We start from the raw sequence: 26,897 nt of genomic DNA, 5'->3' as shown, positions 1-26,897 counted from the left end.
ACCCCATTTTTATTATTTAGTATAGAGTATAGTATAGATGTTTGTACAGTTTTGGAAAATGTACTCAAGTAAAAGTACTGCTGCCATAATTGTATTTAAGTAGAAGTAAAATGGACACATGAACAATACTACCCAAAGTGCTAGTTACTAGTTACCTTTTACCATACTGTAGAGCATAGCTTTTATACAAAACTTGATAAATCTAAAAGTCTAAATGTAATTTTCTAGTTTTAAATCATGATCCACACACTGTCTGAGCTGTGGCGCCTCTGGCGGCGGCTTCAGTCACAGCAGGCGCGTGTCTCTACGTCACGAATAAAAAAAAGAAGAAGAAGCAACAGCAGCATCACAACTGGTCACATCCAGGTACAAAACTTTATATACATAATTTTACGACGGTCGGTGCTTCTTGATGTAGAAATAGCTTTGTCTGACGTGTTTGCTAGCTGCACATGCTACATCATATGGACTTGTTTAGCTAACCTCCAAATGATCAAATCCTGACATTGGACAACGGGTTTTTGATGCTTAATTGATCCTTCGGTCTCGGCATCTTTTAATCACACTTATGTCTTCGCTATGTTGTAGAGTATAAAGCTGCCATCTTGTCTAAATCGTCTTATAAATAGCATTGGTAGCCTTCAGTCTTGTGCTAGCGGCTAAGGCCCGGCTAAAGTTGTGTCGCGGCATCACAGTGGAGCATGATCGGGCTGATGCGTCTGTCACTGAGCTCATGGCACGAACAGAAAATAAACATTTTACCACAATGTTTAAGGTCTGAATTGATACGAGTTAACTTAAGTGTTGCAGCGTTGATCTGCTTGGAGATGCATCTGTTAACTTGTGTGAGCACTTGAACTGTAATGCCACTTAATTCTATTTAAAGGTCCTATATTACGCAAAATGGGCTCTTGTGAGCTTTAAGACATGTTATAATGCTGCTGCCTCATCAAATATATGCCTGAGTTGTGTTTTGTTTGAGTAACCCTTTATTATTGTCTGTCTGTCTGCATCTCCAAAGGTTAGAATGCTCTCCTCCACCTTGTGATGCCATAAAGGGGTAGTTTTCAAGTTAACAGCTTTCTTTTACTTTTAGTTCAGTAGAGGAAGGCATTTCCAAGGAAATCATCCAAATGATTCTAGTAAAGGTGTATGGAGTTTAAGACCACCTGTATTACTACATGACATCACAAGGTGGAGTGTTTTCTGTTTGAGAGAAGACCTCTGAATATGCAAGGTTTCTGTGTTAAACGTGTGAATGAAAGAAAACATAACACCAGGTATGTTTTTCATTAGAGAACAACACCTGTAGTTTTGGTAAACAAATCGTATTTCCATGGCTGATGCCTGTTGTTTATAATCCAGAGCAACCGATGGCCGATAATCTCTTCCAATATATATTTATGGGCTGACATATATGGCCTATTTTGATGCACGCCTATGTGTGTATTGACCATGTTATGAGTGACACACTGAAGCAACAAATGCATTGCAAAAGAAGATATCGAATATGGATATAGATATAAATATAGATACAGATATGGAATAGCATTTTTGCCTCTGAATTGTGTTTCATTAGTTGTAACCAGACTTGAATAATGGATGTGATTCTTTTCTTTTTGTATAGTATTGGATGGAACAATCAAATAGCTGTTTCTGCTAATGTTACGTGTGACATTGGGTAGGCACAAATAAGCCTTTCCTTTTACCTACTTCTTTTAAGTATTGGTGTGCCACTTTTTTTTACAATTTTATTTAAAAATGTTTTGTATGTGTTACACTGTTTAATAAATTGCTCAAATAAAAATAAATGAAGTATTCCCAAAATTATACAATTTAAATGTACAAAAACTCACCCACAGCCCTTTCTTCACTACAAACAAAGGAAAGCAGTGTAGTGATGTTTTGTGCAGTGACCTTGCACTAAAGTGTTCAAATAAAGTTTTATGTATATTCTTTAGGGAGCAGGTCAACCAACACAAAATATCGGCTTTTGCTGGAGATTGAAAGCAGACCCATTCTGCATAATCGACTTTTCAGAGCTTTTAAACATGTTAAAGTTGTTTCCCTGCACCATTTACTCACCCAAAGTTGTATTTGGAGCTTTTCAAGATGTCACTCATTCTCTAATTTTAGTACAAAAGGAAAAAGAAATCTGTGGCCTGCTAACGTGATATGCAGCTGTCCATCGGAGGTGCTGACAAGTTCACGGTTCTTTGCTGTGACGTTTATGGCGACATCAGCTTGCATTGGGGACTTAAGTTTTCTAACACAGAAGACAGCAGACTTGTTTCTTTTATTAGGTCATTTTAGATAAATATTTAAAATGTCCAAATTAAAACATGCAAGCACTATAGGTCTTCTTTTGCGGCCCAATGTATCATCCAATCGATATATTGGCCTTACCTTTATTTGTAAAGACATGACATACAAAGAGCAATACAATAATCTTAGAAAAACAAGGGCATCCCAATGTGCACATGACTTCTGTAAACGTGTATTTTTTTTTTTTTTTTTACATAGTCCTGTCTGATTTAATTTTTATCTGAATGTTAATGTTTGACTGTATACACAACTGGGTCACAGTCCACCTCACAGTCCTAGTGTTTGTGTTGTGTGCAGCTGTGACCATGGGGAAGGCCTTCTCCCACCTCACCCAATTGTCAGGGCAGGATGACGGCCAGGACAGCCACCTCACGTCTTCCATTGGGGACAGCCACATGGAGGAGACCAAGACCGAGGACGTGTCCCAGTTCCCCTACGTGGAGTTCACTGGCAGGGATAGTGTGACCTGCCCCACCTGCCAGGGCACGGGCCGGATACCTCGAGGTAACAGGGAGGGTACACACACACCACTCGACTGTGTGGATTTGTGCGCATATGCTTGGTTACTGAATAATTTGTCGTCATTTGTGCTGTCAATATGGCAAAAAATGTAAACAAATGCATTTTCATCCTTATGTTGAGCGGTCTTAATTTTTCTTTTATCATTAACACAAACAATACAGACTTTTAATCGATGCCATTTAACACAAATATCCTCCAAAGATTGAACTCTGCTCCAAACCACATGATTTTACTGACAGAGGTTGTAGACCTCTATTAAAAATAAAAACTAGCATAGAGTTTTTGATTAGACATGACTGAATCTCTATTCAAATTCAGTAAATTGCCCTGCCCTACTCATCATGCACCGCTGAGGAGAAGCTTTAGTCAACCAGGGTCTAATACTAATAGAAAATAATGCATTATATAGTATAGTATTAGTATAATTACATACATGGTACCATGGTACCATTCCAGATGTTCAGTTGTATTAAAAATGGAGCATTAGTCATTAACTCTGCTAGGGCTGTAGTTCTTTAGTTGTTTATTTTATTAATCGGTCAATGGAGTCTTACTTGAACAAAACTTGTATTAGTCAACTAGATTATTAATAATTTAATGAGTTAGCTGAAGATTTAGTATTTTTGGTACTTAAAAATGAAGGTTAAATTAAGTGGTACTTTTTTCTGCATAAATAGTGTTTTTTGCGTGAACTCTTCCGTGGTGTGATGTTGTGGGTGCAGTTTGGGTCAGATGCATAGAGATAGTAATAGTTTTGGGAGGTTTAGCCACGTTCCCTTTTTAGTCAACTAATCGATTGGCTTTTTAGTCAACCAAGAATTTCTTTAGTCGACTTCAGTAACCACAGCTACAACCAACTATTGCACAACTATTGGGGTAGACTCCCTGAAACCAGGCTGGCAGTCTGTACCATCGTACCTTTCACTCAACACTATATTTAGTCTAATTTATTTAACAGGACAATCTATTAGGCCTGTCACGATAATAAAGTTTGAAGTACCATACATTGCTGAATTAAATATAGACTATAAGCAATTTAAACAAATTTGTCCCACTGACACAATAACCCAAGGGCAGATTTAAACTACAAAAACTTTGGAAATGTATAAATACAAAAGCTGTAATAAATAATTAGCAGAAGGAAACACTTTAGTACTTCATTTGCATCTGTAATGAATCATAGGAGTTATTCAGTCAACCTTTTAAGGCTTAAATCTTATAAGATAGCCAAAAAAATTACCCAAAAGAAAGGTGAGATGATACATTCATAAATGGGTGAAGTAATACGGTCTTTGTGATTCACTCTCTGATTTATAAAAAAAAACAGTAGTTGTCACAGTGCTGATGTGGTCATCCGAATAACTGCCATTTGTTGTTGTTCCAGGTCAGGAGAACCAGCTGGTGGCTCTCATCCCTTACAGTGACCAGAGGCTGAGGCCCAGGCGCACGTGAGTAACTGAAGCACACGCCTCCCAAGCTTCAATCGAACAGCATTTAAGCTAGCATATATCAGCATCAGCCTTTTCTGAGTAGGGATGGGACAATAAATAATAATATGGTTTATTGTGACAAAAAGGGTAAACAATAATCATTGTCTGGGACATTTTATATAATTTTGATTATTGCCAACAAAGATAGTCACCATTATATCACCAGAATGTGCAAAAAAGCTAAATATCTACCGGTAGCTACATATACAGATCCAGCTTTACCAGTTCCAATACCGATATCGATACCAGTACCCAATAATAACTGATACTAGTGCAGGGGCTGAAACTGGCACTTGTTTCCTTAAAACACAGTGAAGTTGTTACATTTATTTACTGTATTTTCTGCACTATAAGGCGCATCAGAATATAAGGTGCACCTTCAATGAATGGCCTATTTTAAAACAAATTTCATATATAGGGCGCATAGAATATAAACTACTGTAGTAGCTGGGGTTGTGTTACGCATCCACGAGATGGAGCTGCGCTAAAGGGAACGTCAACAAAACAGATAAGTCAGTCAGTCAAACTTTATTAATAGAATTTAAAAAAAAACTTTCTGAAAACTTTGTTCACTCACAAAACATATAGTAACTCTAGAAATAGTAACTCTAGAAATAGTGCAACGCAATAACAATAACTCAACGTTGTTCAAACGTTAATGTCCATATTCACAATATCTCCCAGTCTTGTTTAGTTGTAAACACGTGAAAGAAACACGTAAAGCCTCACTTTTTCAGTTCATTCCTCATTCACGAATCCCTCGAGTTCTTCCTCTTCAGTGTCTGAGTTGAACAGTTGGTCGAGCTCATTCAAAGTGCCCGATTCCGTCTCGTCAAAATCGCCATTATCCGTGTCACTGCTGTTGTCTTAACAGTTCAGTGACAATTCCTGCCTTCGTGAAACTCGGACCACAGTTGAGACTGATATATCAGCCCAGGCATCCGCAATCCATTGGCAGATTGTGGCGTATGTCGCCCGGTGCTGTCTCCCCGTCTCCCCGTTATCCCTGTAGCGACGGATTCTATCGTCGCCTTTAGACTCGCGGTTGCGGACTTTCCAGTAGCGTAACTCCGCGCCCAGTGGTGCTCTCATGTAAATTCAAACGGCGTCTCAAAGCGGAGACATGGGGCTATCTAAATATTTTACCATCATTACGGTAATCTGCCTCTGTTGTCCTGAAGGTGACGAATGAGAGCACGGGGGCTGCGGGGATTTTCACTCATTTATTCGATGCGTAAAAGAAAAAAAATACGGATGGATGTGTAAAATAGAAGTAGTTGTGTGGAAAAAATGCAATAAATTCTGATACTTTGTTTAACATGATTTTTATGGCTAAAAAAGAATAAAAGTCTAGGTCTAGGTGAGCTGTACTGGCCCATAGTGTGCTCAGTCCTTAAAGGGTTATTACCGCTATTACTTCAGCGACGCCTCCTGACTACGGGTGTCATAATTGACCAATATTGATCCATATATAAGGCGCATCGGATTATAAGGCGCACTGTGGGTTTTTGAGAAAATGAAAGGCTTTTAGGTGCGTCTTATAGTGCGGAAAATACGGTAATGATTTTATCCTTCAAATAACTACTGAACTGGTTTGTATAAATAAACATTATGAGAGATTCTGGGCCAAAATCAGCCTGTAAATAGACTCATCACATCCAATTAAAGGCCCAACCAGGATATCGATTTGACTGATATCTTTAGTGGGTATCAGTTCCATGATATGACGATGGTCTGCAGTCCCTTAGCCAATCAGGACGCAGAACACAATGCACGTTCATACGTTGTAAAAAAAAAACAGCATGTAAAATTGCACACAAAAAATCTGCGAGACCCCTAAAGGTGAACCGCGGTATTAATGAGGGACAATTGTATACAAATAGATCTGTGGAGAGGAGAACCATGATAGATCAGTTTAATGCTGTATGTCACTGTGGAACATTACAGGCAGAGCAATGATATTTTCACGGAGACAAGCAGATGGCATACCTCCATTAAAAAAATTGACATTGTGCCTTAAACTTGATCAGCCAATTAAGTCTTATCTCAAATTGGTTCATTGACTAAATTGTTTATTACCATAATCTTGAACAATTGTTAACAAATTCCTGTTTCCAGTGACTCATAAGACTAACCCCATTAACCTGATGTGCTCCGCCCCCCAATGCAGTTGTTAAATCAGCCATAGACAACATCTGGCTCAATGTTCACCTATTATGCAGTGACATGTAAATCAGGTCAATTTAAATAGGATGTATGTTTTTATATAGGACCCTGGCAAAATCACTATTATTAAAGACCATGTAGGCGAGAATTTGTTCTTGAGAATTTGTCATGCCCTTATAAGTAACTCTTGAGGTCAAAATAAGTCCACTGCGTGCTGTCTGCGTCTAATTGGGAAGCATTTTCCTGTCAAAGGATGTAGTTCCCTCTATTTTTATTGAAATGCTCTACCATGCAATAAAATAATAAAATGCTACAAAATCAAAATGTCAGTATTTTTACATCTTTGCTTTTTCATGTAACTAATTCCTGGTGGTCAGACAGTTGGCCAGTATTGGGTACTAGCTTAATTACTATAGTTGATAAGCATTTTTTATTTATTTATTGTGGGTCAATAAATCTGTGGTTATAACAGACTTTGTGACAAAAATAAAGGACGCGCTTTAACATTTTGTGTAATTTCTTTTGCATTATTTTAAAGGCTTTGTACCTGATTTTTAGTGTCTTAAAAATGTGAAAAACAGAACACGTTAATTTTAAATGGATTGAAGTTGTCTAAAGTTATTCCTCATTTACCTTATTCATTCAGAGGATCCTAATTATTCACCACAAAGAGTTTATGAGCACTTTTCATGACTCTGTAACGACAACTAGCATGCTAATTCGGACAGTAAAATGCTTTATAATTAGCTCCAGATGGTACACAACAGACTTATTTTGACCTGAACTGCTTATAAAATATATCTGTACTGGGAAAAGAATTTTTGCTCAAATACATTACTAATGCTAAATGTCATGATAAAGGAAAACTGGCTCCTTTTAGAGAATAAAATTATCACTGTAGAGTTTGAAAACAATTTGATTATGTATTTTTCATGTAACTGTAATTGGTGGTTTTCATATTCTTAAACATAAAGATGCCATACTGTCAGATGGGGTACAAGTGCTAAATTTTATATTAAGTACTTTGTACTTTCATAAGAAATATCTCTAAGGAAAATTCATAAATGTTGAACCTGACCATTTCTGTTAGTCAGACCGTAGAACTTGCTATCAGTATTGTCACGACACTAACATTTGAAACTCGATATTCATGAATAAACTTGATAATAATACTAATTCTGATACTATGATGATAATGAAAAACACTCTTTATTTAGACATAGAATGTGATTTTCAACATTAAATAAGATTATCAACAAGTTAAACGAAAACACTGGACTGACTTAGTTTTTGAAGCAGACGAATAATAGTACTTTCTTTTATATTAACATTTGTCCTTATATCTATGTAATACTCCACTCGTCCAGTAGGTTCCATAGTGGTCCATGGGTGTACACTAGTCTATGTGTCTTATATTTGTTCTGATACAACTCAAGATCATTCTAAAGCTATTCAGGAAAGGTTCATTTCAACAATAAGTAATATGATTAGTTGGTAGTGTGTCTAACTTGTCCATCGTGTGGTTTGTTGCAGGAAGTTGTATGTGACCGCCTCAGTGGCTGTGTGCCTGCTCCTCTCCAGCCTGGCAGTCTTTTTCCTCTTCCCTCGCTCCATAGATGTGTCCTACGTAGGAGTCAAGTCGGTCTATGTAGACTACGACCAGGAGAGGAGGAGCGTCTATCTCAACATTACGGTAAGGTACATGAAAAAACAATCATTAGTGTAAGATTCTCCATTGGTGGGATCAGTTGAATTAACGTTGCAAAATGGCAGATCAATGCTGCAGTTATTTAGTTAAAGTAGACATATTGAGCTTGTGTCTGCTATATAGTTATAATCTATGACACCCATGGATGATTGTGTTATAATTTGGACACAATATTCATCCAAAACAACTTGATAAAAGAAACAGCAATTTCCCAGTGTGGAAATCCGTTGCTTTCTGCATTGGAAAATTGATGTGCCCAGTGGAAGCTGATGTTGCCGTAAACATCACCACAACACAAGAGCTGTGAGGTTGTTGGCACCTCCGATGGATAGCTGCAGATAAAAAAATGAGAAGGGGAAACAACTATAATATGGTTAAAAGCCATGAAAATATAGGTCTACTTTAATAGATTGACCTCTTTGGAGAAATAAATATCCCTGCGTCTCTATCCCTGCACATCAGACCTTTACAAACATGTTCTGAAATTTTGTATCAGTTTAGAAGTTCAGATTTCAGTTTTCTCTCAAATGTTAAGCTCCAGGAGATTTATGTTGACTGGAAAAATTTATCTTGTGAATCTAAAATTTGTCTGAAGAAATAGTATTAGTTATTGTTCCAAAAATTGTGAAGCCCCACCTGTTGGGTTAATCTTGGTGAATAAACAAAATAGAATCGATAAATGTTTTGGTTTTAAGGAAAATATCTAAAAATATGTTGTTGCTGTTTTGTTTTGTTTTCTGTAGATGTAGACAATATTGTGAAGTTGCCCGTACCAAAAAGTATAGTACTGCAAATATCTTCTAGTACCTTTTTAGCATGTTTAGACTACACTATATTTTCTTTCTTTATTAATAATTTAAATTTATACTGGAACCGTTTCCCTCTGTATGTGCTAAATTGGCATCTATTTCAAGATAAGACCATGCTATTGTAAAATTTTTGAAACATTATTGCAGGGCGCCCTCTTGTGGTTGTCAGTTGTCTTGCACCTGGTTGTCTACTGCACGTTTCCCTGTTTGAGTTTGTTCACTGTATTTTTCTCATAGGTTCACACAATCTACAACCATTAATTAATTTGCAATAAAAATACATCTATGAACTTATTGATTTTATTATTTTTTTATTACTAACGCATATGTGGCCAATGAAATATGGATGTTTTTTATTGCTTCCTTCAGAACACTCTAAACATCACCAATAATAACTACTACTCTGTGGAGGTGGCCAACATTACGGCACAGGTGCAGTTTGCAAAGACGGTCATCGGAAAGAGTCGCATCAGCAACATCACAGCCATCAGCCCCCTGGACATGAAGCAGGTACAGGCTGCTGTTCCCATGGTGATCAGACATGTACAAGCCATTGTTACTATGGTGATCAGACATATGCAGGTCACTGTTACTAACACGTGTATGTCGTACTCTTGACTCCTGCTCTGTTTCAGATTGATTACATGGTCCCCACGATCATCGCTGACGAGATGAGCTACATGTAGTAAGTAACAACATTTCATACCATTCATATCCTTTCCCCCGTCATTCAAATATCAACATGGCCACGCCACGAGTCTGGGGCCAGAGGAAACACTGGTAAAATGAGACTTTCACATAATACATTTATTGTCATTAGTTGCTAAGTATTCATTTCCGTTGCTTGTTCACTTTTGTATCTTGAGCCAAATCCTTGTCTTCTTCCAGTGACTACTGCACTCTCCAGACCATCAAAGTGCACAACATTGGCGTCATGATGCAGTAAGCCTCTTTAGCTCTCTACACTGATGTCTAGGGATGTAACAGTAGCCGAAATGTTGTGATATTGTATCATCAAAAGTCTCACAGTAATATCGTGGGCTGGCACAATGTATCAAATTATAAACTCCTTTGCTTAAAATATTGTTTTGTTGCAGCAGCAGTTTACAAAAGAGGGAACTATGTAGACCATGATCCTTTGCTCCACTTCACAGCAAACTACATGAAAAAATATCTTTACAAAATATTGAAAATTATAAAAAATTTCAGTTTCCGTAGTCATTATAAAAAGTAGTTTTCACCTCATCATCACTTTGATTACTTTTTTAGTTCACCAGTCAAGATCAGTCGATGAATTATTGCAGACCTAAATGATTCACTCTAGCCTCTTGTCTTTTTAGCCTCCAAAATATTGTACTGTGAGATGCTTGTCATGATAATATTGTGCCGTGACATTTGGATATAATTGCATCCCTTCTGAAGTTTTGATACTGTGTTTTATAATCCATCTTCCCTCTGCTTTCCTCCTGCCAGAGTGACAGTGACCACCACGTACTTTGGCCACGCAGAACAGGTGTCCCAAGAGATGTACCAGTATGTGGACTGTGGAGGCAACACCACGGCTGTCAGAGGAGCCCCCTAGAGCTTCAGTGTTCCCCACAACAACCAATAACTACTGTTCAACCACACACGCACTTCAAAAACAATCTGCACGCACTGCAAAAACATCTACACCAGTTAAACTACCAGATTTGAAGAGCATTTACCAGTATACTCTTTTTTTAATTTGAAATATGGTGTTCAATATATATATATTTTCTAGGGATAGCATATCCGTATTCTTTACTCATGGAAATATTATTGCTTTGGCTGGATTTTTCCACAGCAAGGCATTAAATTTATCCATCTCCATAGAAACAAGCAAGCTGCATCACCCGGCTAAGTTACAGGTCCAGTCTGAGTAAAGGCGTCCCCGCTCACAGTAAGAATGCATGTTTTTCAAGATGTTAAAGGACAATAAAAAAATCTGTAATTAAACAATGTAAGACGGACATGTTTAATGCTATATTGTGAAACATTCAAGATAACGTAATTTTCACAATTCATGATTTTGAAGCAAAAACAAATTAGTTCAGCCTACTCAAGTTACTTTTTCTGAGTCAGTTTGAACTCGTGTAGACTTTTTTGCAGTGCAGAGCTTTGCTGCTCTTTGTCCTTCGTTGGTTTAACACTGCTCTTGTGTTAAGCTGCACATAAAGCTTTTTCCACACAAAATTAATCACTGTGGAGGTAGTTGTAAAATATAAGAACTAGCATTTGTAAACCCTTGATTTATGTTTAATCCTTTTCAAACCAGAATGCACTTTATAGGTCCAGCACTGCAGTCAGTGAAAAATACACTTGAACTCAACACAGTAAAAAAAAGATCAGAATTATTTAAGTAATAATAACAATAATGCATTTTATTTATAAGCATCTTTCAAAACACCCAAGGACACTGAACAAGATAAAATTAGATAAAAAACATACAAATACAAACAAAGTAGTTTTGACAAGTTTATATTTATGTTATATAGACGTTGTAATTTGTGTGCATTGTGTCATCATGGTAACTGCTGAACATTCTGCCATAGAGATACATGTGGAACACCCCCAGCATGGTGGCACTGCAGTATCAATTGGTGGTTTTCAAATTTTACAGTGTGATGATGTCTTACTCCCAGATGGGGCCAGATTTTTCTATTGATTACATTGTTCTTTGCCATGAAATATCCAAAAAGTAAATCACAAATATTGAACCTAATCATTTCTATTAGAGACTTGATCTATTAATTTCTTATTACAACAAAAATCTGCATTTTAACTGTATTCATTTGATTGATTTACTTTTTTCATTTTTAAATTAAAAATACATTTCTACTCAGCTGGTATCAAATTTGCTTGGATACAACTTAAAAATCAAACTGACTAATTCTGTAAATCTAAACTTGTCAAAACTACTCAAATATAAATATTAATAATTATTCTGAATTTAAATCATTTAAAATGTGTGCCATTTATTCTGCCAGGTTTAAGTATTTTATCCTGATAGTAATCTCTGAAGCTGAGACCACTTTAGAGAGTTGATTGGAGCACTGAACTCTCTGACTGCGTGATGTCCTAAATGCATATAACTACAGAACAATTTGCACATTTACAATTCTCTGACCTCACACAACATGATGATTGCAGGAGCAGTAGCCTAAGGTGGTGTAGTGCAAAGGCTAAAGTACAGCAATAGACCATAAAATGGTCGAGAAATATTTCTTAAATTCATTTGAAATCTTTTGAAAATTCCTCTTAACAGTTTCCTACAAAACATACACTGAAGTGGCAGAGCAATATCGTATCTTGAATGTATCTGAAATCTTTAGTAAATTTCTCAATAATTTTCCAAAAGTGGCAGAGCAATATACTTCATCTTATTTATATATATATATATATATATATATATATATATATATATATATATATATATATATATATATATATATATATATATATATATATATATATATATATATATATATATATATATATATATATATATATATGATCTACAAATCTTACAAATTAATTAAGATTCACAATTACATTAATTTAGATTCACAAGATTAATTTCCCTACAAATAAATGCCCCAAATTGGCAGAGCAATATCTAAAGTTGTACCTGGAAGACTTTTGTTTTTCATTCATTTTCACTTAAAGACTGAAAAACGTTTTTTATCAGATATAAGCTCACAAAAGCATAATTTGATTAAAATAACTCTCTTTTTTGCTTGATTTTGCTTGAAGTTTCATATTTTCCCTTACAATACCAGTTCTTGCTGTACCTCCTTCTTTGCCACTTAGCAAAATCATGTTAGCATTTTAGCTAGCCCTTCACGCTAGCTCTTCATGTCTGTCACATTTTTGGAAAGTATTACAGATTTGGCCAAACTACATTTCTAAGTGGTATTCAATGTAAAAAAAAAAAAAAAAAAAAGGGGCATATTTCTATTATAATTTCAAAAATTTAACATTCTTATCTCATTTTACAAATATTAAGTGGACCAGGCAAATGGTGTGATTTTTGTTTTAGTTGTAGATTTAATGAATGCACTATTAAAGAGGGGGTATTATGAATTATGTTTTTTTTTTCTTTTTCTTTCTTTTTTTTAAGCTTTCTGCCATGTTATACATGCCTGACGAGGTTTTAGATGCATGTTTGAGTAATCTAGCAATCTCTCCCAGGGCCTATTCGGACCCTCCTCTCATTTAACTGTGAGATTCTGTCCAACACTCAGCCACAAGCCTGCATCACCCATGCTCCCACACAACAATTCTCCATAAATATACCAAAGCATGATACTAAACTGTACACAGCAACTTAAAGCAAAGCTAAGTAACTTTAGCAGTAGTGTTTTCCCCCCTGAGAATGCACTATCATGAACACTCCACTCCCCCACCGCTCACTGGAGGGTCACATTTTGGAGCACCTTCCCCAGATTGACTTGTGTGTGAATTAAAACAGACTCTGAGAGTTGACCGTGGGTCGGTGGCAACCAAATTGCATATCTGTTTTTTCCGCTCAGAGACAGCTGGGGGAGCCAGTGGACCCTTCAAACACCCCAAAATCACTTTTGTAACCAACAGAGGTTGTGTTACTTAGTTCTGCTGTAACAAACCAATGTGCAGTTTCATTAGCAGGATGCACGCTGAGTGTGTTGTGATAGAACCCTGAAGGGGGAGTGACTTAATACTTTGTTTTTGGCAAATATAGCATTTACAAAACAATACAAGATAAGCTAATACCCCATAAAAGTAAAATACCCCCTCTTTAAACGTATATCTGATACTAATGAATGTTGATCATTTCTTTTAATTGCCACTATTCTTATGAAGTTTATTGAAAAAACGTGTTCCAAGTTTTGTTTTAGGTATGATGTTTTTAATTCTTTTTGCATATTATTTATTTTCCAGTTCAGGTATTTCAACAAACTAACTTACAATGAAAAAAAAAAAAAAAAGATTTTTGGGGCAATTTTTGTGTCTTGCATTTTGCTAACATTACACAGTTCTTAGCTAATACTATTAACACTTGCTGTACTTTATTTAGATTATTTATTAAATGTGTTACAAAAATAATTGTGAGTCAAATCTATTTTTGATCAGTTTGTTGTAATGTTAAAAATGCGTACAATATTTTGACAGATGTAAATATTTTCAGAAATAATTCAAGTTCACGTGTGTACAGGAGAATAGGTCATAGCTTTAACATTTCATACATTTGATATCCTCATTGTACATTTGTCATTTGTAACAACCACTTTAGACTCTTATTTTTAACATCCTTCAACTGTTTGTGTGATAGCCTAAATAAAGTTTTAAAATTGTGAAGTGTGTGCGTGTTGATACTTTGCAGCTGATATCATCAACACTCCTTGGGATTGTCATGCTAACTGTAGGCACTGCGCTGTCTGAAGCTGTTACTCAAGTTAGACTTTAATGAGCTTTAATTTAAAACAACTAGAAAGAACTGAGTTCATTGGAACTGCAATAGGTGAGCTGATTTGGGCTGTTAAATAAGTCCCACTCAAATAACATTACTGTTACAAGCTAGTTAGCATTAGCCAACAGTTAATCACACTCAACTTTTTTGTTGAAATCAAGCACCTAAACAGGATCATGAGCACATTAAGGCCCAGTTGTTGATATTATAAATGTTTTGTTTTGGGATACAATTATCCAATCAGAATCAAATTTGATATGGTGCAAAATTAGAAATCAAATATGATCAATCAAAAATCATGCATAAAATAAGGTGTTATAAATATATACTTTATATACAAAATGGACAGAACAACAGTGCAAAAAGTTGAAATGGATTACATACTGTCAAAGTGAGGTATTAAAGGAGCTGTATATCAGCCTGCAGTCTTACAGTTTTAAAAATGGTTCTACAATCACAGCTGAACCTGGGCCTAGGCCTGCAGATAGAGACACATACAAGTATTTCTCATTCTCAGTTTATGGACAGGCCTCATGTGAAAGATCAGCCTCCAGAATTCACTCACTGAGCTGCAGAGGCTGCACTAGCACTGATTCATCATTGGCTGCAGATGCTGGAGTTTAGATATTGAGGATTCAGATCAGAGAGAGTCCTTTTAGGTTCAAACCAACTGGATTTCAGCATTGAAACTGGAAACTCATGTGAGGCTCATTCTGCTTTTTGATTAGATCATAATAATCGTCTTGGGAACCAAAACACCAAATAAATTGGACATCATGTCTAATGCTTTTCAAATTAAGAATAAATTAGAATTAGAATTGTTCTTAGTAAAAGATATGTTATAACTTCAACATTTTTTGTACTTAGAGACGCATAGGTCAAGTTTATGAAAATTTAGTTAAAAGTTAAAGTCTTACAGTTAAGAAGTATTTTCTAAAACAGGTCTAAACAAGGACTCAACACAAACTAAACTACAGGGTTAGCAAGTTTCTTTTCCCCCTTAAAAAACTAATTATTTAGTTGTCAGGAGAAGCAGTTTCATTTTAAACTACTGAACTATTGAACTATCCCATTGTGACTTTGTCAGCACTGCAGTGGTTTTAGTGGATATGTGTTGCAATGGCTTTTGTCTAGAGAATATTCTAATGGTCATGTGATAGTCACCGGTTTCATGAAAGATTCACTGCGTGACTTTTCTTTTGGTCACTTAAAGTGAGACTAAACTCTGAATCAACCTATTTTGCTACTACCCTCTGTATATGGTGTTTTAATAGTATTATCTCCTGTTCCTAGTTATTTTGGGTCATTTTAGAACAAACTAGGTAAATTTGCTGCTTTATGGTTTAAATCATGTGTGGGTTGTCTCCAGTGGCTCCAGTGATTTGAAGTACTATGTGACATTTCACAGGACTGCCCTTATTAGAGTCAGGTGTTTCTGACACCTGGCTGCAGGGGTGGAGTTTAAAGTGAAAATACCTGTTAGACTGATAACAGTGTTTAGGTGTTTAGTCCCACTTTTACTTCAATCTATTCTCCAAACACATTAGGTTTGATTTCATAGAGGAATAATGATTTATCAGACAAGGTGGCTGGAAACAATAAATGGTGTTTATTGTCTGTACTTAGCTTTTGTTTTAACTTCTAAAACATGAAATGCCAAAGGTGCTCAAGAATGTGTTTAAAGGCCAATAGTGATTATGGGATTGTTTGATTGCATGAAGACTACTAATACCATTTATGACATTTTCTGAAACATTTCAGGCAAAACAACATCCTCATGGAGAATAGTTTACCCTTTACCTTAAACTTACATAGTAGCCCTAGCAGGCCTATTGTGCTTGTGTCTGTTTTATAGTTTTAACCTGTGGATCATCACTTTATAATTTGCACATTTAAATAGTAATATTCACATAAAACAACTTAATAAAAGATAGAAGTCTGTTGTCTTCTGCATTAGAAAACTGCAGTGTCCAGTGGGAGCTGAAATTGCCTTCTGGATGCAATCCTCATTGTCTGGGTTTCAGGTTTGCACAAACTATTTGAGTGTTTTTACCATAGATTGTAAATGTGGGATGTGTGGGTAAGTGTGGGACGGGGAGTCTACCTTCAACAACCTTGCTCCTGATTGAATATTTGGTTGTGCACTCAGAATTCCAAACATGGAACTGAGCTCTAAATTAGCAGCTATAACTGCGAGCCTCAGTTGGCTTCATTTGGCTGGAGTCAAATGCTATGAGTGACGTCACACTCCCTCAGTCCACGTCCTGATACGGTCTGTGGTCTATGGGCTCTGACTTCAGATCAAGAAAATGTATCTGTATTCTCTGTTCAAAAGATAGAGAAACCTTGAGAAAGTTGAGATATTATAATTCTGATTATATTCATGTATTGGCCTAATCCTGTAATTGATACACAATTTAGTCAGTTGGTACCAGTATAATTATTACTATATCCCTATAACACATACAGAGCCAAATCCTTGGTGTAGTTCAAGTGATTAGGATAAATCGTGCATTACATGATTACTGCATTTCTTTTTCAAAGAAATGCAGTAAGAGACGTACTTAAAACAGATTTTTTTAGCACTGCAGTCTCAAATGCAGGACAATACCCTCAAACATACGTGAATAATTTCAAATATTTCTGTGGCTTACTGCCTCCATAAATCCAATTCAATATTTTGAGGGAGTGGCATAGTATATTTTAGTTTTCTTTGTAAACACTAATGAAAGTTTTAAACATATGCACTTTTACACACTAAACATTCAGTTGACTTTAGCACACAATTCATGTGTGTAATGCTCACGTCCTAAAGTAAAACCACAAACCACATCATCTAAAACAGAAACAGGAAGGACAAATATCACACGCTACAAACATTTACCATCAATGCTAATAACAAAGATATATATATATATATATATATATATATATATATATATATATATATATATATATATATATATATACACATACATACATACACACACACATAATTATAATTTTATTTTTCACATATTTCAACACAAATTTGCTATGCATTTGAGCAAACTTTGTCTTGTCACAGTACATATAAAGCAGTACAAATCAGTGTTTTACTGTCCAATAATCAGGAAGAACATGTTAGCATGCTATTTGTTGTTAGCCTTATTGTCACTGCAAAATTCATTACAGTGAATAATTAGTCTGAATGCTTAAGGTGCAAACTCTTTTTAGTGAGCGAGTTTAATTTTTCACTTTAAATAGGGGGTATTATTTTTTTGCTTTATATCATGTAATAACATTGTTCTCTCATGAAAAACGTGCCTGAAGAGGTTTTAGATGTCATCCCTGCATGTGTGAGTTTATTACAGTTAGCTGTAAGATTCTGTGCAATGCTCCACCCACAACCCTATATGTCATCCCTGCTCCCACACGACAATTCTCTACAAATATACAAAAACATTATAAAAACTGTACACAGCAACTTGACAGACCTGATGTGATATGTAATAGTTCCAGGATGCAAACTGATTGTGATCGCTCTCTGAAGGGGGAGTGACTTAAAGGGAGAGGAGGCTCAGGGTGTCAAGCATCAAAAAACAAAGAGAAACTTATAAAACGTGTAACATGAAACTTATAAAAAACAATGTGTTAATACAATATTTTTGGTGAAGACAGCATTTTAAAAACAATAAAAAGATGACACGGTGACCTAAATGTGTTGTGCTGGCAGTTAATACATACCTTAAAATACCCGACTTTAAAGAACCAATGGTCCCATCACTACTCACGAACATCGTCACATCTCTTATTTTAAATCTGAGCTTCCTATGCTGTAACAAACAGCCAAGTTTGTTACTAGATTAATAGCACCTTTCACTACATGCACTTTAAATTGCACATACACTTTAATAGCACACAGCACTTTAAGCATTATTTGCACTGTAAAAAAAAGAATTGCACAAAAGGATTTAAAAATGTTTATTTAATTTGTCTGATTTTACCCAGTTTTAGATCTGGGCACAGAGGCATTTTAATTGAAGCTGCGTGTCCTGGAGGGGAAAGAGGACAAAATTAACAGCTAATTAATACATTGGATATGTGCAATATTAGTGCAATGTTTGTTGAGAATGTTTTGAAGTGTTGGTGTGTTCTGCAATTTGTAGTGTTTTTAGTGAAAGTGTTTTAAAATGTCTTAACTTACCACCTCCTTGTCCTTGTGTCCAGGTGTCAAAGAGATCCCCAGGGAAACAAGCTCCCTTAAAAAGGTTCCGGGGCAGGACCAAGGTGGGGGAGGTGTAGGGGAGACATGTTGGGCATTTTTAAATGGTTTATGGGTTTTAAGTACATTTGGTGTTTGGTTTTAGGGTTTATGTATTTTAATATGTATAATGTTGATTTGGGTTATGAGTTTATTGGGTTTTATGGAGGTTTGAGTTTTAAAGAGCTAAGGCTAGTTTTTAAATACCCCTAGTAATTAATAGTAGTATAGTCCAGTTAGAGGAACAGGATAAAAGGCGCCTGCAACCATCAAACCATGTTCTGCTGCTGGAGATGATGCTGCTCCTCTGACCTCCATTTGCACAATGCACCTGGCACTTTAATAATTGATGGGAGAAAGAAATAAAAAAATTGTGGACCACACCCGTGCTGCTGTCTTCTGTCACACCTCCTACTGCTAACGGCCAGCCTACGTTACATTTGGTGTCGGAAGTGTGTCCTCGCCGCTGTGAGACGAAGAAAATGCCAACACGGGGGAGAAGAAATGAGGAAGACGAGAATAGAGTGGAGTCTACTCACCACCAGGAAGCTCAGGCAAGTGGCTCCAAAGACAGTTTGGAGAAACTGGCAGGCATGGTGAAATGGCTAATGGACTCCCAGGTCGCACGGGACAAAAAAGGGGACAAAGAGCGCATGGTACAGGAGCAGCGCTGGGAGGCCATGCAGGAGGAAGTAAGCAAGATCCAGCAGCAGGTATTGAGGATGCATTCAGAGCGATCTGAGCATCAAAATGACATTGAAGAGCCAACGGCGGCACCAACAGATGATGAGGACAATTACACTTATAGGCCTCAGCGGGAACCAAAGCTGTTGCCACTGACTGCAGAGGATGACATTGAGCATTTCCTCATCACCTTCGAGAGAATGGCCCGAGTGTCACGTTGGCCATCTGAGGAGTGGGCCGTCCGTCTAGTTCCTCTCCTCACAGGCAAAGCCAGGAATGCCTATGTTTTAATGGACTTTGCAGACACCGAAGACTACCACAAGGTGAAAGAAGCCATCTTGGCAAAGTATGAGATCACGGCTGAGACTTACCGGCGCCGTTTCAGATCTCTGAAGATTGAACCAGATGAGACACCTCGAGAACTGTATGTGCGGCTGAAGGAACTTTTCTATAGATGGATACAGCCGGAGAAGTCAGACATTCGAACCATCGCAGAGACACTTATCCTGGAGCAGTTCCTTCGGATGGTTAATCCTGAGCTGGAGGTTTGGATTCGGGAGCGCAATACGACCACCGCTGAGGAAGCTGCTCGTCTAGCTGAGGCCTTTACAGCAGCTCGGAAAGGGACCAGATCCATGCATTTTGGCCGAGAATCTCCCCAAGGCCAACCAAGTAAGTCCTTTGGGGGTGATAAGAGGTTTGGTCCGGGTCAGGGTAATATCAGTGGTAGGCCATCTCCATTCAACCAACAGTCCCGTCCAGTTAAAAAGCCATTCTCCAAAACACTAGCACAGGAAATAAGGTGTTATAATTGTAATGAGCTGGGTCATACACAGCACTTCTGTCCGGCACTTAAAGCCAAGCCATCTTTGCTATGTTCCGTACCTAGACTAGCAGTAGTGCAGACAGGGGAGCGGAAGGGGCGTTTAACACCAGTCCTTGTTAATGGCCACCGGCATGAAGCTCTTTTAGATTCGGGCTGTTTTCAGACAGTAGTTTTGTCTAGTTTGGTTCCAGTTGAACGTCAGTCTCCAGACAAGACCCCTCTAATTTGCATACATGGAGATGAGCACTGGTACCCTACAGCTGAGGTGTTTTTGACAGTTGGAGGACAAACTTACCTGGTCACTGTAGCCCTGTCCAAAAACCTGCCTTATGGGGTTATTCTAGGGAACGACATTCCAACCCTTCCTGATCTAATTGCTCAGTCTGACAGTAGCCAGGGTGCAAATGTTTCATCGCCAGAGAGTATGTGCAACCCAAGCCCAATGACAGAATCCAGTCCTGCTAATCATTGTAATATTCTTACCAGAGCCCAGTCAGCTAGAGAAGTCTTAGAAGAGCTGCCTTTCTGTGATGAGGAGCTCGAGGTGCAACCTGGAAAGACGAGAAAGTCAAAGTCCCAAAAGAGAAGGGATAAGTTTGCTGGCTCACAAAGAGAAGAAAATGAACTTGCCAAACCCCTCAGTCCAGTTGAGTTCAGTATTCCCTCAGACATAGGTGCCCTTCAGGAAGAAGACCCCACTCTAAAGCCCTGGTTTGAAAAGGTCACAGAGCGGGAGGGGGTCAGCATAGGGAAGGTCAGCTACCTGGATGAAGTGGGTTATATCATTAAAAATGGTCTCCTTTACCAGAGAAAGGACAAGATTGAAGCCTTAGCCTTGCCACAGCAGTTCAGAGAGAGGGTAATGGAACTGGGACACTCCATTCCCTGGGCAGGTCACATGGCATTCCAGAAAACTCTAAGAAGAATTGGTAGCCGTTTTGCTTGGCCAGGAATGTATGCTGAGCTGTCAAAGTTTTGTACATCCTGTAAAACATGCCAGTTAACCTCAGGCAAACGAGTGACACAAGCCCAACTGCAACCATTACCAATTATTGGCACCCCATTTGAAAGAATTGGCATGGACATTGTGGGCCCCCTGGAGAGAAGCTCGGCAGGAAACAAATACATTTTGGTGTTGTGTGACTATGCTACACGTTATCCTGAGGCCTTTCCCCTCAGGTGTATCAAAGCCAAACAAGTGGCCAATTGTTTACTGCAGCTTTTCTCTAGGGTTGGGGTTGCCAAAGAAATTCTCACAGATTGTGGTACAAATTTTTTGTCCAAACTCCTCCAACAAGTCTACCAGCTGTTAGGGGTCAAGGGTATTAGGACAACTCCTTATCACCCCCAAACGGATGGATTGGTGGAGAGGTATAATCAAACACTGAAAACCATGCTGCGGAAGTTTGTCTCTACCACAGGGGCAGATTGGGACCAGTGGCTACCGTACCTCCTGTTTGCCTACAGGGAGGTCCCGCAGGCATCAACTGGCTTCTCACCTTTTGAACTGTTATATGGACGTCAGGTGAGGGGCCCACTAGACCTGCTAAAGGACCATTGGGAGGGTACAGAGCCAGAAAGAGACAACATTGTTGCCTACGTCCTGAAGATGAGAGAGAGACTTGAGGCAATGGCAGTCCTGGCTCAGGAGAACTTAAAGGGAGCACAGGAACGACAAAAGACCTGGTACGATCGTAAGGCAAAGGACAGAGTCTTCACTACTGGTCAGAAGGTACTGTTGCTATTACCCACTAGTGAGAACAAGTTGCTAGCTAAATGGCACGGACCTTACGACATCACAAGACAAATTAGCAAAGTTAACTATGAACTGTACATGCCTGAAAGGCGGAAAAAGCACCAGGTTTTCCATGTAAATCTTTTGAAAGAATTCCTCACTCGGCAAGAGCCTTCACAGCAACTTCTGGTGCGTGCTGTGAAGGATGAGGAAGTGACTGACTGTTTCTTTCCTACTTCTGCCACAGAGCCAACTGCTGTTGACCTCTCTCACCTCTCTCCCTCGCAGCAGGAGGAAATCAAACACCTGCTCAATCCCACTCTATTTCAGGAGACCCCCGGCTTCACATCACTGGTGCAGCATAAAATCAGACTAAGAAAAGATGCTCCAGTGAGGCAGAGGAGTTACAGGATACCTGAACGGTTGGTACCAGTGCTGCAAAAAGAAATTAAACTGATGCTGGAGCTTAACATTATTGAAGTGTCTAACAGTGAATGGTGTAGCCCGGTTGTTCTTGTGCCAAAAAAGGATGGTTCGCTTCGATTCTGTATTGATTTTAGACACTTGAATGCAATCTCAAACTTTGACCCCTACCCAATGCCACGCATTGATGACCTGTTGGAGCGTGTGGGAGGTGCTTCATACATTACAACACTGGATTTGTCAAGGGGCTATTGGCAGTTGGCTCTGGCACCTGAAGCTCGAGAACTGACTGCCTTCCGGACGCCATTTGGTTTGTACCAGTTTCGGGTGATGCCATTTGGTCTGCAAGGGGCACCAGCCACTTTCCAAAGGCTCATGGACTTTGTGCTGAAGGATGCCTCAGAGTTTTCTGCTGCCTACTTGGATGATGTTGTGATTTTCAGCAGGTCCTGGGAGGAACATCTCCACCACCTCCAGGAAGTCCTGCAGAAAATCCAAGCTGCAGGACTTACAATCAACCCTCGCAAGTGTGCGGTGGCCCATCGGGAAGTGGAGTACCTGGGCTATACCATTGGCTATGGGAGGATCAGGCCACAGGTACAGAAGATGGAGGCCATACGCTCATTCCCTGTGCCCACTACCAAGAGGAAGGTTCGTGGATTTCTTGGCTTGGTAGGGTGGTACAGGAAGTTTGTTCCACAGTTTGCCGAGAGGTCAGCTGTCCTAAACAACCTCACCAAGAACTCTGCCCCCAACAAGGTGAGATGGTCAGCAGAGTGTGATCGAGATTTTACAGACCTGAAGGAGGCGATATGCACTTGTCCGGTTCTGCACAGCCCTGACTTTAACAAACCCTTCATCCTGCAAACCGACGCTTCGGGGGTGGGACTAGGGGCGGTCCTCCTCCAAGAGAAGGATGGAGAGAGGAGACCAGTGGTGTTCCTTAGTCGTAAGCTGCTTGACAGGGAAACCCGATACTCTACAGTGGAGAAGGAGTGTCTGGCGATGAAGTGGACCATCGAGCGCTCCAGTGGTTGAACCGCATGAAGGATGCCAATACTCGTATCGCAGGCTGGTATCTATCTCTTCAGCCCTACAACTTTACAGTACAGTACCAACCTGGGAAGACCAACGTGGTAGCGGACTGTCTGTCTAGAATGGCTGAAGACTGAGGTTTCACCTTGTTGAGAGGAGGGGGGAAATGTAACAAACAGCCAAGTTTGTTACTAGATTAATAGCACCTTTCACTACATGCACTTTAAATTGCACATACACTTTAATAGCACACAGCACTTTAAGCATTATTTGCACTGTAAAAAAAAGAATTGCACAAAAGGATTTAAAAATGTTTATTTAATTTGTCTGATTTTACCCAGTTTTAGATCTGGGCACAGAGGCATTTTAATTGAAGCTGCGTGTCCTGGAGGGGAAAGAGGACAAAATTAACAGCTAATTAATACATTGGATATGTGCAATATTAGTGCAATGTTTGTTGAGAATGTTTTGAAGTGTTGGTGTGTTCTGCAATTTGTAGTGTTTTTAGTGAAAGTGTTTTAAAATGTCTTAACTTACCACCTCCTTGTCCTTGTGTCCAGGTGTCAAAGAGATCCCCAGGGAAACAAGCTCCCTTAAAAAGGTTCCGGGGCAGGACCAAGGTGGGGGAGGTGTAGGGGAGACATGTTGGGCATTTTTAAATGGTTTATGGGTTTTAAGTACATTTGGTGTTTGGTTTTAGGGTTTATGTATTTTAATATGTATAATGTTGATTTGGGTTATGAGTTTATTGGGTTTTATGGAGGTTTGAGTTTTAAAGAGCTAAGGCTAGTTTTTAAATACCCCTAGTAATTAATAGTAGTATAGTCCAGTTAGAGGAACAGGATAAAAGGCGCCTGCAACCATCAAACCATGTTCTGCTGCTGGAGATGATGCTGCTCCTCTGACCTCCATTTGCACAATGCACCTGGCACTTTAATAATTGATGGGAGAAAGAAATAAAAAAATTGTGGACCACACCCGTGCTGCTGTCTTCTGTCACACCTCCTACCGCTAACGGCCAGCCTACGTTACATATGCCTATATTTAACATCCTAGAGAGAGAAGTCCAGCCTTGTACAGTAAAACATCAATATTCAAAGTGTGCTAATGCCAAAGCTAACTCATCCTGCCCCTTTCCAATAACTCTGCTCTGTTTTTAGAAGGCTATTTTGGATGTTCCTCTTTTCCCTCCTCTGTGAAAAGCTTCATTCTTGTCTCCGGCTTGAGGACACCACTGTGACAAGTAGGTGTGTACATGTGTAGAGTGTGGGTGCAGCCGTGACACCCAAACCAGAACAGAGTGTGTATTTTTAACAATTCGGACATTTAAAAAAACAACCAAACTTTTATATTTATTTACACAACCTTTATCATACTACAGAGAAATCAGCAACACTTAACAATAACTAGGATATACCTAATAATGTATAATATAATTCTTTCACTTGTCATTTACCCCTAAAGTTGTATTTAGAGTGATTCATGCATGTTTGTTTCATTGCTTTCATCACCATTGCTCCGATCTACCGCCGCTTTCACCGCCACCGGTACACGCCCATTGCTCTGTATTCACTTCATTCTCCAATTTTATTTTCTTAATTGGTGATATGTGTACGATCCAGCAGTGTCGCGTAGTCATTTTCGTACCAAAACAAACAAAAAATTCCACTGGATTGATAGATTTACAGATTTATAGTTTACATCAGTTCCCATTGGGCTCCATAGTGTTTTAATGTAAAAGTCAGCAGACATGTTTCTTTTATTAAGTCGTTTTACAGTTTAGATTTAGAGTATTGAGGTTTAAACGTGCAAAATTAGAGCTCGGCAAAAAATCTCTCTCTCAGCACATACGCACACATTAGTCTCTCTCTCAGCACATACGCACACATTAGTCTCTCTCTCAGCACATACACACACATTAGTCTCTCTCTCAGCACATACACACACATTAGTCTCTCTCTCAGCACATACACACACATTAGTCTCTCTCTCTCAGCACATACACACACATTAGTCTCTCTCTCTCAGCACATACGCACACATTAGTCTCTCTCTCAGCACATACACACACATTAGTCTCTCTCTCAGCACATACACACACATTAGTCTCTCTCTCAGCACATACACACACATTAGTCTCTCTCTCTCAGCACATACACACACATTAGTCTCTCTCTTAGCACATACGCACACATTAGTCTCTCTCTTAGCACATACGCACACATTAGTCTCTCTCTCAGCACATACACACACATTAGTCTCTCAGCACATACACACACATTAGTCTCTCTCTCAGCACATACACATACATTAGTCTCTCAGCACATACACACACATTAGTCTCTCAGCACATACACACACATTAGTCTCTCTCTCAGCACATACACATACATTAGTCTCTCAGCACATACACACACATTAGTCTCTCTCTCTCAGCACATACACACACATTAGTCTCTCTCTCAGCACATACACACACATTAGTCTCTCTCTCTCAGCACATACACACACATTAGTCTCTCTCTCAGCACATACGCACACATTAGTCTCTCTCTCTCAGCACATACACACACATTAGTCTCTCTCTCAGCACATATACACACATTAGTCTCTCTCTCAGCACATACACACACATTAGTCTCTCTCTCTCAGCACATACACACACATTAGTCTCCAGGGGGCGGGTCCTCTGTCTCTGTGCATTGGACATGAGGAAGAGAGACGGAAACGAGTCCAAGTTTCGTCTGAGTATTTAAACTATCCAAAAAGAGTCAGTGATCCGGGAGAAACAACCCACTGAAGTCTGCAAACCAAGAGTGGGGCTAAATACATGATTAAATATGCGCGCGGAGGATGAGCGCTCTATGAGCGGCAGTGCGCAGACTTTACCGCACGTGTCAATCATGTTTACTTTGAAAACTACCAAGACATTCACTTCTCACGTGTTTAGTAACCAGGGAACTGGTTAAAACTAGGACTGCACCAGAACTGAACCAGGACTAAACGAGGACTAAATAGGAGGACTGATTAACATATCTGAATCAGGACTAAAGAAAGATTAACATAATGAACCAATGGGTGTCATAGATTATAATGAAGACAAATGCACAGTATGTCTTCTTTAAACTGTTCAACTCCACGGTGCAAAAACAGAATGCAGTTCCTTGTGCCCTCTACTGGCAAATTAAGACTTTTTGTGTTCCCAGAAATAAGGACAGACTCTTACTGTTTTCAAACTAAGCACCATAATGTTTTCCAGTGGAAGATGGGACAGTCAAGTTATCCAAACATATATTAGCTGAACAATCTTTAATAGCACCTTTAACCATGTTCCATCTTGTGTGTTTTTCTATATATATTTGTAAAATCTGTTTGTATCTTCTCCACTCATTTCCCTACATATTTGCCTTTTGCTTTCTACTGTACAACGTCTCCTGTGTGTACAGCACTTGGCCACAGCA

At 38.6% G+C, this 26,897-nt stretch overlaps 1 protein-coding gene across 1 annotated transcript; it reads left to right on the top strand.

Annotated features, from left to right (window-relative positions):
* Positions 1-323: 323 nt before the first annotated feature.
* tmem106bb (transmembrane protein 106Bb) lies at positions 324-11,710 on the top strand. Its single transcript, XM_033975383.2, has 8 exons — positions 324-366; positions 2,623-2,829; positions 4,232-4,295; positions 8,037-8,196; positions 9,390-9,530; positions 9,656-9,705; positions 9,909-9,962; positions 10,494-11,710. Exons 2-8 carry the CDS (start codon positions 2,631-2,633, stop codon positions 10,600-10,602), a joined length of 777 nt encoding a protein of 258 aa, XP_033831274.1. The 5' UTR covers positions 324-366; positions 2,623-2,630; the 3' UTR covers positions 10,603-11,710.
* Positions 11,711-26,897: the final 15,187 nt, after the last annotated feature.

The sequence above is a fragment of the Periophthalmus magnuspinnatus genome, chromosome 11, assembly GCF_009829125.3.
Source record: "Periophthalmus magnuspinnatus isolate fPerMag1 chromosome 11, fPerMag1.2.pri, whole genome shotgun sequence".
Taxonomy (NCBI): Eukaryota; Metazoa; Chordata; class Actinopteri; order Gobiiformes; family Gobiidae; genus Periophthalmus; species Periophthalmus magnuspinnatus.
This window is presented reverse-complemented; position numbering and strand designations above follow the sequence as displayed.